The sequence below is a fragment of the Sapajus apella genome, unplaced genomic scaffold (genome assembly GCF_009761245.1).
Source record: "Sapajus apella isolate SASKATOON/1434 unplaced genomic scaffold, GSC_monkey_1.0 scaffold80, whole genome shotgun sequence".
Taxonomy (NCBI): Eukaryota; Metazoa; Chordata; class Mammalia; order Primates; family Cebidae; genus Sapajus; species Sapajus apella.
In genome coordinates, this window is record NW_022437020.1 from 7,130,603 (window position 1) to 7,143,191 (window position 12,589).

A 12,589-nucleotide genomic window follows, 5' to 3' on the forward strand; every position below is an offset into this window, starting at 1 on the left:
ACACAGATGCTAGGCCTGGGCTATCTAACATGGTAGCTGGTCCCCACATGGGGCTACAGAGCACTCCATGTGGCCAGTCCAATTTGAGATGTGCTGTAAGTGTAAATAAAATACACACAGGATTTCAAAGACTAGCCAAAAAAAAAAAAAAAGTGAACTATTTAGGTCACTTTAATACTGATTGCATGTTAGAATGGATAATATTTTGGATATATTGGGTTCGATAGCACATATTATTAAAATGCATTTGATCTGTTTCTTTTTACTTTTAAAAAACATGGCTACTAGAAAATTTGAGGTGACACAGGCAAACTGCATTATTGGTAGGATTACTCTAGTCAGAGTGTCTCCCAGCCTTGGCTTTGATGGCTGGATATCTAATGACGTGCAGAAGCAACTCAGCTCTGAGACTGAGGAAGAGACCTGGTGGTGCCCAGCATGGAGAGGCAATTAGGCAGCTGATGTGCAGAGGCGTTTCCAGGGCTCTTGGCCTGGGCTCTGTGAACTCGGGGACCTCCACCACTGGGTCAAGATTTGGGAGGAATACATGGACATACCGAGCCTGAATAGGATTTCTTCTCCGGGTTCTGTTTCTGTTTAGATTCTATCTGGTTTAAGAAAACAAATAAATGGGCTGTGTGTGGTGGCTCATGCCTGTAATCCTAGACCAAAATGGGAGGATTGCTTGAGCCCAGGAATTTGAGACCAGCCTGGGCAACATGGCAAAACACTATCTCTATTAAAATATTAGCCAGGTGTGGAGGCACACACCTGGAATGCCAGCTACTGGGGAGGCTGAGACAGGAGAATCGCCTGAGCCCAGGAGGTCAAGGCTGCAGTGAGCTGAGACTGTGCTACTGCACTCCAGCCTGGGCAACAGAGCAAGAACCTGTCTCAAAAAAATGAATGAATGAACGAACGAATGAACGAGTGAACAAAAAAATGAATATTTCTAGGCAGGAAGGAAGGCAAAACAAACAGAAAGACGGTCGGAAAGACAAAACAAAACCAAACAGAGGCTCGATTCTACACCTCCAAATGGGTAGGGTAAAAATGAAAATAAAATCAACCTATTCCATAAGATCCATATGAAATATCACCAATTCCTCTGAAGCTAATGTCCTTGCCTGACGGGACCTGCCACCAGGCTCTACCATACACCGACTGTTGGAAGGAGGCGGTCCTGGCTCAGAAAGGAAGTGGAGACGGTTTTCACATGCTGACCCTGGGCCTGTGACTGTTTTTGCTTTTGTGCTTTCAGATGATGATCCTGGACATATGGCTGGATGTGAGAGGCTGACAACTGTACCCCAACATGTCCATATCCCAACTATTAACCCTTACGTGATGTCTCAAAGGAGAGATGCTTCTTATAAATTAGGCCCAGGAGCGGCACCACCAATTTAGACCTCCAAGGAGTGTCCAATATGAACCTTATTAATCATCTTGAGCTTTCTATACATTTTTGTATTTCATAGTACGTATGTTTCAAGGGTTTCACGGATGGAACTCGGCCCTCCAGTTGGCATACGTGGTTTGCACCCCAGAAGAAGAGGTGGGTGCTCGTCAGGAGAGTAAGTATGCAAGACACATCAGGAGACAAGGCTCTTCACAGTGCCCCTCAAAAAATATAAAGAGTCACCATGTCCAGCCATTTATCTCTGAGAATCCAGGCTTGCTTTTAATCAGTATTAACTATGTAGCCTGCCATAAAACACGGAGTTAAAACCAATCACATTCATTCCCTGGGAGGTCCCTGAAGTCAATACCCTCAATTCTTTTCTCGAAATTCAACCCAACAGCTCTGACTTTAAGCAGCAGTCCCCAGCGCCACCAGCCAGGAGTGGTTTCTGTGCACAATGTTATCAGCACTTTCCTGTAGGGGATTTTCAATGTACTCCGGAGAATGGTGACATGCAGATTAGCTTTGAGAAAAAGAAGTTTTTAAAGCACCTTTGAACTGCAATGTCATTTTGTCACCCCTTGAGGAAACTGGCTATAAGGTGCTTGTCAAAGGCCGAATAAATTAAGTTCAAATAAGGTGACACTGTTCCCACCTGTCGGCCTGGGTGCCAGTACATTTGTTTTTGTTTTAATGAATACAAAGACATATTATGAAAGCATTCTGGAAAAATACAAAATGTGAATTTAAGTCACCATGAGAATCTGATTTTATTGTACTGATGCTTTCTCTTCCTGGACACTTCATAGTCAAAAGCTATGCAGGCCAACCTCTGATGCTGTATTTCAAAGCAGAGTAGCTTCTATGGTAGAGCATAGTCCACTCTCACAGAAGGGGGAAGTGGTCTTGCCTTGTTCTTATCAATTCCATTATCTGAATTGATCTTCCTTCCTTACTGGTTTTCTTTTTAAAAGCTATTATAGAAACAATATATATCTATCTTCTTGCTGTACTTTGATTTTTTAAGAGACAATCTCACTCTGTAGTCTAGGCGGTAGTGCCATGGTGGGATTCTAGCTCATTGCAGCCTTGAACTCTTGGGCTCAGGTAATCCTCCCATCTCAGTCTCTGGAGTAGCTAGGACTACAGGTGCACGCAACCACATCTGGCTTTTTTTTTTTTAAAGCGGAAGTTCCTCTCCACAAATAACAACTCTTGTAACTGTGGTGTGCATCCGTTCAGAATGTTCTCTCTGCCTTATATACACATGCATACAGATGTATGCACGCATATATTACTATTAAAAAACAAATTTTTGAGACCTTTATGTAGACAGAAATAATGTCCTTATTATTCTGCACCTGATTCCCATTCACAGGAGGCTGCTTTTGATTGACTTTACTGTAAACTGAATTAGAAATGATTAAAGAACCCATAGTAAAACCCTACATAGTGTAACAGTATTTTCACATTATCAAAGTATTTTCTTATGTTTTCTCATTTGATCATGATAGTCAAGTAGAATAATCATGTCTCTTTATTTCATATCTCCTGCCTCTACTTTCACTTCTCCTGAAGCAAAGACAGCAAATACTTTTTCTAAACATACTCACTCAACATCATGCACTAATTTATTCATTTGATGAACCTGGTCCAGCCCCTGCTGCAGGCCAGCTTCTTTGCCTGCTGGGGGGATCTCACAGCCCTTTCCACAGTGATTCCATTCTCCTCCTGACTTCTCAACTGTCTAGCTACGTGAGCCTGCACAAGTTTCTTCTCATTGCTCATTTCCGCACCTGCAGATGGGCATTAAGAAAACCCACCTTGCAGCCGGGTGCGGTGGCTCACGCCTGTAATCCCAGCACTTTGGGAGGCCGAGGTGGTGGATCACAAGGTCAGGAGATCCAGACCATCCTGGCCAGCATGGTGAAACCCCATCTCTACTAAAATACCAAAAATTAGCCAGGCATGGTGGCATGTGCCTGTAGTCCCAGCTACTTAGGCGGCTGAGGCAGGGGAATCGCTTGAACCCAGGAGGCGGAGGTTGCAGTGAGCCAAGATTGCGCCACCGCATTCCAGCCTGGCGACAGAGTGAGACTCCATCTCAAAAAAGAAAACCCACCTTGCAGGGGTGTAAGGAACAGATGGGACGGTCTTTGTAAAAGCCCCTAGCAAAGTGCCAGGTAAGTATCACTGGACTCAGTGACCAACCCACTCACCCTAATCCAACTCACTCAAAAGGTCTGGCTATAAAAATACTAGAAAGAAAAGAGCACAAAAGGAAATAACCATTGAGGATCACCCAACTTCCAGGTCAAACCTTCCCAGCCGCTTAACTGAATTCCTCATTAGTTATTACCAAAGGGAATGTGAATGAGCCACGAGCATATGACCTTAGTCAGAAGAGAATGACAGAAAAATTCCACGATAAAAAAAAAAAAGCAGAGCTGTAATTCTTCAAAGACAATTATAATGAGATGATGCTCAGGCTGAAACTAGTTTAAAAGGACATTTTGTCAGCTGCACCATATCCTCTGACTAGATGTTAACAATTAAAAAGCTGTTTTCATTCTAGCATAACATCTCAAGCAATTAAATAAATTGATAACTGTGCTGGCCACATTCATCTCTAAAGCCTGTGTTTCCTTGTGCCCCATGTCCCAGAAGTTTTGACATATTCATTCAACTGCTAGAAACACTGATTAAAAAAAAAAAAGAAGAAGAAGAAATATTAATGAAGACAGATCCAAGGCCAAAGGTAGCCCAGAACAATGGAAACCTCCTTCCTTTCCCGAGTTAGCAACCCTCCTGAAAGCTCCCGATCGACCTTCCCTGCACCCTGGCAGTGACGGCGGCCTGGACTCTTACCATCCGCAGCACTGAAGTACTCCGGGTTCACAGAGGCATACAGGACTCCATTCCCCAGCCTGCTGTTACTTCTGTCAAAAAGATTAAATGTAGGTTAACGAAAGGCCACCTCCATCCAATTCTGTATATGCTTTCATCTTGGTTACAACAGTTTCATTTGTTCTGTCTCGTGCAGTATCAGAAGAGAATGGGAAGAGCTTACTGTTCACAGCAGCTCTTGTCTACACTCCCAATTCAGGCCTGGGAGGCCAGTAGACACTTGCTAACACATCTTCTGGCTTCCTCAGAGGCCTCAGATTAGAGCTTTTTAAGAAACATGTTTCTTTACTTCATTGTAAATAAAAAGGCTTATTTGATTGGGACGGCTAGTACATCACATTTGGAAAAGCACGCACCAGGAGCAGTATCTGTGTACTAGAAAAGCCAGCCAGGGGAAGTTTCTGTACTATCGAAAAATTATTTTGGCCGTTGTTAAAATCATTAGCAAAGGCCAGGTGTGGTGGCTCATGCCTGTAATCTCAGCACTTTGGGAGGCTGAAGAGGGCAGATCACCTGGGGTTGGGAGTTCAAGACCAGCCTGACCAACATGGAGAAATCCCATCTCTACTAAAAATACAAAAAATTAGCTGGGCATGGTGGCACATGCCTGCAATCCCAGCTATTCAGGAGGCTGAGGCAGGAGAATCACTTGAACCCAGGAGGCAGAGGTGGCAGTGAGCCGAGATTGCACCACTGTACTCCAGCCTGGGCGACAAGAGCAGAACTCTGTCTCAAAAAGAAAAATCATTAGAAAAGGTTCTCTTTTCCTGTGAAGAACATATGATGGGAAAATCAGGTTTTCCTGTCCATAAAATATTTCCTTGAAATCTTCAGAAAGATTACCTTCACTCATACTCAAATCATCAAATCACTTAGCCACAGAAACTGTCATAACTTTGCACATCACTGACCTCTTTCTATGGAAGACGTACAGCATAATCACCAACCCTCCCACGATCAACAGGACGGCGACAGGCAGAGCGATGATCAGATGGATGAAGTTTTCATATCCCGCTGCAGCAAAGAGGAAATGATAAAATATCACCAGGTGAACAATCTGCTCATTTCATGTTTTCACATTCAGTCCAAAGTATGAAAAAAAAAAATCTGTATATTCCTTTATTCCCCATCACAGAGTAGGAATTCCTAAAGGTAAATGGTGTCAGGAATAGAAGATGGCAAACAAACAATTATTTGAAAAAAGAGTAAATATGTACAGACTGAAGCATATACTCATTTTCTAAAGTACGGTATATTCTGGGGTAATAGTTCCAATGATAGACTGAAGGAAAATCTTTGCATGCAGTTTAATGACTGTTAGTGAAGATGCATATATTTGACACTAATTTCCCAAATCCCATAGTATGTTCCAGGGTTTGGGGCCATGTCCCTGGTACCCAGTCCAGCATCTGCCATACAAGTGCTGGTTCTGATGGTAAGTGGTCTCTGTGGTCTCACACCTGTAAAAGGTCTCAGATGCTTGCAGCAGCAACACTTCTAATGAATAGAGTGAAAATTTCTATTCATTTTCATGTATAGAATGAAAATTTCTATTCCTTTTCATAAAATGAGTAGAAATTCTTATATCTAGGTATAGTGCTCAAGTTCTGCCGGCTCTTATCTTTGAGATAGTCACAGACAATTTAAGATAAACACGCACATACATGCACACGCTGGAGAGCACCCCTTTCCAATGCTGCTGCAAACATCTGAGTCCTTTTATAAGTCTAAGACCACATATGGCAAGGATTCAGAGAAGAAGGGAGAGGAGATAGGAAGTCCGGGGAAGCTCCCCAAGAAAAAACTTCTTTATGATATGCTTTCTTTCCTTTGGGGTGGTGTGGAAATGGCTTTCCTAGAAAATGAACAGCTTAGAGATCATACTAGAAAGAAGTCAGGGCCAGCTCACAAGGGATCCTGTCCAAGCTAAGCAGTTTCAACCTTATTCTTCAGATTAAAAGGAGTGAGCAAAAGGTTTCAGACTCAGCAGTGAACTAATCAGATTCGAGGTCCAGGGAAATGGCTGTGCTGAGGACAGACTATGGGACCTGGCAGTAAGAGGAGGCATTTTCATGTCTTGGAGAATTGGGGGAACCTGCCCTGTCTCCTGGGCATGCTCTGCGTTAACCAGTTCAGACTTAGAAAGAAGTCACTGATCCTTGTCTATACACCAGGCAGACTGACCGAGATGATCTGGCTTGGTAAGTCATGGCCCCAGGCTGAGGCTCATACGCTATGAGCTATCATCAAAAAAAGAAAGAAAGAAAAAAGAAAAAAATACACTATGAGCCATCATAGTGTATGAGCCTCATCCTGGGGCCATGACTTACCAAGCCAGATCATCTCCGTCCCCCAGGGCAAGTGACCTGGAGTCTGGGCTTTGGCGGTGCTGGTGGTGAGAGAGGGCTGGATTCCAGAGCCATTTAAGAGGCAGAATCCATGAGGCTTGGGTTGGAATGAAGAATGGGTGGCTGGAGAGAAAGAAGAGTGAGGGACGCTGTGAGGTTCCTGGCTTGGGTAACAAACGCATTACATGGCCATGGACCGAACTAAGGAACAAAAAAGAGAAGAGGCCTTTTGAGGGCAACAACTGTGATTCTGGTTTTGGCACAAGGAACCTGAGACCTCTATGAGACATCCAAGTACAAATGTCTATGTGGAAATGGGCTTGGAATCACTGGAGATCTAGTTAACACTAATCGTAAGTCCCCTATCAATGATGATTTTGCCATTAAAAAACATTAGCATGGTTACTCTTTAAAGGCCACTAAAGCTGTTGTAATTTTTAAAATTAAAAGTATTTTAATCAAAGATGAAAGATATTTTTAGTGATATTATCTCTTTCAAAATGGATGCAGGCTCCAGCATTTTGTACTTCCTAAAAACACTCACAGGTGATTATTGCCCAGGGGAAGCTAGCAGATTTTTCTTTCCTCCCCCTGAGGCCTATTCCTTCTGCTTGTATCACTTACACTACTGGTCAGGTTGTACTGTGTTCTTTTTGAGTTTCACATTTCAACAGGGACATGGAGAAACTGGAACACATCCAGAAGAAGAACAAAATGATTAAATGGCTGGAAAATTGGTATATGATATTGGGCCACAAGAAAAGGCCAAACGACCTGAGATTATTTCATCTGGAAAAGAGAATTCTGAGGAGTAATTTAATGGTGTTCAGGCACACAAAGAGTTCCTAAAAGGAAGGCAGTTGCCTGAAAGCTTCCAAACCTTCCATCTCCTCTGAGGATTAAATAAGAGGAAATGAGACTAAACTGGATCAGGACCGAGTCTTGTCTGACATAAAGAAAAATTTCTCAACGGAAAAGCCGGCACACAGATCCAATTTCCCTGTAGTATGTGATAACTTCTGCTGGAAAAATTCCATCGGAAGGACTCCTGATATCCCACAGGCATCCTGGCACTTACACAGTTAAAAATGGAGCAGCAGAGGCAGATAGGAGCATGCCATGTCCCTAAAACAAGCCAAGTTCACTCAACCCGAGAAGCCAAAGGTTGCTGTTTCACAGATCACAGACCCCCAAACGAGGCTCTGTTTCTAGGAAATGGAACAGCCTAAGAATTCTGTCTTGTTAATGACTTGAGCATAAACTCCCAATTCCTCAGTCTGCACCAAAGGGTGAGCACTGTGCATCTCCAATGCATATGGGGGCTTTAAAAGGGCAATGGAGGGTCTGAGATGTTCTCATGGATATTCCGGCCCTGTAGCAGGCTGAACCAGATGGCCTCTGAAGTTGTTTTACCCCTTAGGATTTCAAGCCCTGACTCTGAGCCTTATCTATCTAGCTTTACTGAGCAAGTAGGAGGTGGAACGGTCAATTCAATGTTTTGTAAAATGTCTTTCGTTTAATAAAGCAAAGGTCTTTGCACATAAGCCAGGTTGAAAGCAATGGTCTCCTCTGGCTCTCCAGTGACTGCATCACCTCAGAAGAGAGGCTCGGATCCTCTCCCTGCCTGCCACATGAGGTAGGGACCCAAAGCTCAGCATGTGCCCTGCCCAACCTGTCACACATGGTGCTGGTGTGTGTCAGCACCTTAGCATAACCCTTCTGAAAGCCGGCCACTCGACTGTAACAGAAAGTGTGAGAGCCACAAACACTCAGCCTGTCCTCATCCTGGACCAGCTCGCTTTTAGTTTTACCACATTTCTTCTCCCTCCACAAGCCTTACTTTTGGCCTGGACGTAGAAGAACACAGGCTCTGTCCACGACCCATTCCCAGAGAGAGATGTGGCCTGAATCCGGGCTGTGTAGTTCCCTGGGTTTAGCCGGTTTAGCTTGGCCCCTCCATACTTCCTGTAGTCCTGTCTGGACACACATTCTCGCTGATCCTGGGAAAATAAAACATACAAGTCAATTTCCCATAAATGCAGGAGAAATCCGGGGCCTGCCAACTGAACTCACTGCACTGGGGACTCCAGCTGCCTGATCTGACCTCCCACCTAACAATGAACCCGACTGTCAGCAAAGAGGAAGAAATCAAGCCTTAAAAGGTCATCTTCAAGTAGCTTTAAGCACACCCAAAAGCTTTAACCAAACATTTTTGTAACCAAGAACTCCAGAAGTATTAAAAGTTATTAGAGCTGATCTGGCCTATGCCACAAGGTTATCTTATACAATGAAATCGTTGCTTGAGGGCAAAGAGCAGCCTAGTGCTGTGCACACTGTGGAGTACTCCTTATGGAGTATGGCGTGGGTATAAAGGCCCAATTCCTCACCAACTTGGTGCATATTTTATTAAATCCTATGCTAACCAGGAAGTAACCTGTGCAGTAAGGTAGCGTATGCTGTCAACGGATGGAAATACATGCAGGCACGGGCCACTGCCCCAGTCCTACCTCGACTTGTGCTCCGTACTTTATTTCATACATTAGGATCAATCCATTGGGATTCTCAGGTTCTGGCCACTTTAAAAAGATGGAGTTTTCAGGCCTTGGCTCCCAGGTCACTGGCCCAGGAATATCATCTGCTCCGTCTGTACAATTTAAACAAGTGACAGAGTTGGATTTGGGTTCCCTGGGAGGGGGGCCAACACTGGGCTGACCTGAGAATAACCCCCTCATCCACGCGGGCAGGACTATGGCAGTCACGTACCCTGCCCCTGAGCGGGCTGCTCACACACAGCAGAGGAGGGTTCAGAATCACACCAACCCCACAACTTGCACGTCTCAAGATGCCACAGGATCCTCCTTTTTCCCCAGTCCCTCAACAAAAAAAACCTGTTGCCAAGCACAGCAGGAAAATCTTGGCAACCTAAGTTAAACTTTCTTCTATTCTGTGCCTACCACTTGAAAAAAGAAAGCTTTGTGAAGCCACCAAACACAAGCAGCCCTGAAGAGATGCTGAATAAGCAGAAGCAGGGCACGGGGCCCTGCCGGCTATGACAGGGACCCTCGGTGGCCCGCGGCCACACACAGAAACTGCAGTTTTCACGCAGGCACGAAGGATGGCCCAAGCCTGGCCTGGGAGGAAGCTGCTGGGAAGCTGGTGCCGAGAGCAGGGCAAGCCTCCCTGCTGGCATCAATTCCTCCAGCTGCTGGTTGACCTTGCAGTGGTTCCTCTCTTGATTTTGCTTCTTGAACCAGTAAACAATGAGGTGATAAGCAAAGGTCACGGAAAGTTACAGCTGGAAAAGGCACTGGAGGGGTCAGCTGGCTATGTCTCTCCTAGGAGGGCTAAGGAAACTGAGGCAGGGAGCCTGACGATTGCCTCAAGGCATGCTGCCATGCACTTCAGTGCTAGCACTGCTCCAGGAGGACCCCACGCCCCAGATACCCATCACCTCTGTGCTCTTTCTACCGCCTGAGGCCTCCTAAAGAAACTAGAACAAGGCAGTTCTTGTTCTGTCTTTGAAGACAACCACCTTCAATGCCCAAGTGACAGGCAATGTCTACGGACAAGGGAAAGCCAAAGACTAAGTAAGTAAGACTGGAGCCTACTCCAGGAGTTGACCTTGAGGGGCAGTGGTTACTCTGGACCAAGGCCACTAACTGGGGACATCTCTGAATATGTGAGAGCTCAGGAAGGGGCAACTCAATTTATTTGTGTACAAGAGGAGCAAAGGGCCGTGCGAGCGCACGCTGTGAACCAAGCAGCTGGCGGAGGGTGGGCCCTGCAGGGAGATCCCTGCTCCCAGCATGTTCTACGGAGAAACCAGGCTGGGAGTGGTGTCACCAGGAGAGTGAGGGCTCTGTTTCCTGGGCAGCTGGTCTACCACGCCACCTGCCAATGATCGCACACCATTTAGCAGCCAGGCCTGAGACTACGGGTCTTGGCCCTGGGTGTCAGGCCCTGTGTCCATAAAAACACATTTTCACTGGGTTGTGAGGGAGGTGGCAGTGGGGCCAGCTGGATCATACCATACCTGCAGGCATTGTCCTTGCAAAGACAAAGTTGGAGGCGCTGCAACCCAGCCTCTCAGCCTCGTGGTTGCAGCTGTGGATATCGATGCGGTACAGTGTGAAAGGCCGAAGGTTAGAAATGACAGTTCTCTCCCTGTTATCCACTCTGCTCTCAAAGAAAGGGTACTCCGTCTCGAGCTCGTCCAGGTCTGTGATGTTGTAGGTGTCAACGGCTGTGGTGTTCCTGCTCCGGCTGGACGTGCTGCTGTTGGATACCTGGATGACATCTCTCCGCTTCCTGTCAGGTCTGCAAGGAGGAGAGAAATGTGGCTTTTAAGTGCTTTTACCTCTTTCGTCTTTTCTATGACTTGAGTAAGGGTAACAGCAGCATCTTAACCATGGAATAAAGAGAGCTCTTCGGCCCCCTTGGATAAGAACTCGTGAATAACACGGGGATGTCCTTCCTCATTATCTTGCTTTCTCTACTCTGCAAGCGACAGAATGGACACACAAACTCTTGCCCCCAGCCCCTGGCTCTCAGAGTGGATCTTCGATTCTACCTAGAGGCAAACAGTGTTACCACCACGCTTGGCCAGGCAATCCTGGCTGTGTCATCAGAACACTCAGGCCATCTGGTCACAGATCTTCTGGTTAAGCATTAAAGGTGACAAACCTACCAGCGGCACTAAGATGTGTTAGGGCAGGAGGGAAGGGGTGAGGTGGTGTGGCAGAGGGCCCAGAGACCTGGTGCAGAGGGATATGAAAGCCTGTGGTGGTGGCTCCTTGCATCTGCCTGACTGTGGAAATAAAGATGCCTGGAGCCCAGCGGCAAGCAGCTCCATGGACCCCAGGGCTCTTCTCTGGGGTTCCTGCTGCAGGCCCACCCCAACCCCGAGCTGCACTTGCTACACTCCACGGGTCCCTGGAGCCCAGCCAGGCCTCCTCCCACTCAGCAGTGAGCGCCTGTGGCCTCACCAAGGTCCTGCCCATGAGAGGGCAGAGTCTTGGTCATGGACTTGAGTGGGGCTGGGAACAACTGAACAGCAAAAGGGAGTAAAATCATCACCAAAAAAAACCATTCACACCCAAAAGGGCAGATGAGGCACGAGGATGCGACCCTCCAACTGCTGCTTTGGTCAAATATGAAAAAATGGGCGTCGTGCCTCCCCCTAGAAACCGTCAAACATAATCCTAACGTTTACAGGAACCACCAAAAAAAAAAACAAACTATGAGAGGGGCATCCAGATGGAGATAGGGTAACCTTCAGGTCAGCCATGGAACCAGAGCGGGAAAACGGGGCTGAGGCCTTTGGCTAGGGTCACTGGTCTTAAGAATAGGCAAAAGGCAGGGAGCAAATGGGATGAATTCTATTTGCCCAGGGAAATAAGGGAGAAGGCCCAGAACATGAGACGCTCATCAGTGCCACGGAGAGGAGAGCGCAGCAGCAGGAGCAGAGAGGGAAAGCTCACGCAGGGAACAGAGCAACGCAGAAGCCACTAGGTTCAGCTAACGCTCGGCAGGCTTCTGGCTGGTCCTTAGGCCAGAACCTGGAAGGGGAGAGCAGGGGGCTTGGGGAAAGGGCTTCTGGCTCCCCATTCTTTTCAGCCCATGGATTCCCCTGAGGAAAACATGGTCCTTCTTTGTGTAGTGGCACATGGGGGTCCCACCAAAGGCATAAACTGCCCAGCATAGATATGCTCATTCCAACAGGCAGAAAACCACAAGGTCAGGGCATGTACATTTGCTTTCACAATACTGGGGGAGGAAGGGTAAGGACACCAGGCTGATAATCCACAATCCTCACACGCTGCAAACCAACCAACCAGCTAACCAAGCATTCCTGGAAGGGAAAAACACAAGAAACCACATTTACTGCCAGGGACATCTTTGTCAACACATCATCAACATTTCCTGCCCTCCC

General features: G+C 46.4%; 1 protein-coding gene across 1 annotated transcript in view; it reads right to left on the bottom strand.

The window, feature by feature from the left end:
- IGF1R (insulin like growth factor 1 receptor) overlaps window positions 1-12,589 on the bottom strand; it is a 314,344-nt gene that overhangs the window by 26,659 nt on the left and 275,096 nt on the right. Inside the window, exons 11-15 of the mRNA XM_032252821.1 lie at window positions 10,691-10,974; window positions 9,165-9,301; window positions 8,498-8,657; window positions 5,221-5,323; window positions 4,271-4,341 (exon numbers count right to left, since the gene is read on the bottom strand). Of these exons, the coding sequence (XP_032108712.1) occupies window positions 4,271-4,341; window positions 5,221-5,323; window positions 8,498-8,657; window positions 9,165-9,301; window positions 10,691-10,974 (755 nt within the window). The remainder of the gene's footprint in view (window positions 1-4,270; window positions 4,342-5,220; window positions 5,324-8,497; window positions 8,658-9,164; window positions 9,302-10,690; window positions 10,975-12,589) is intronic.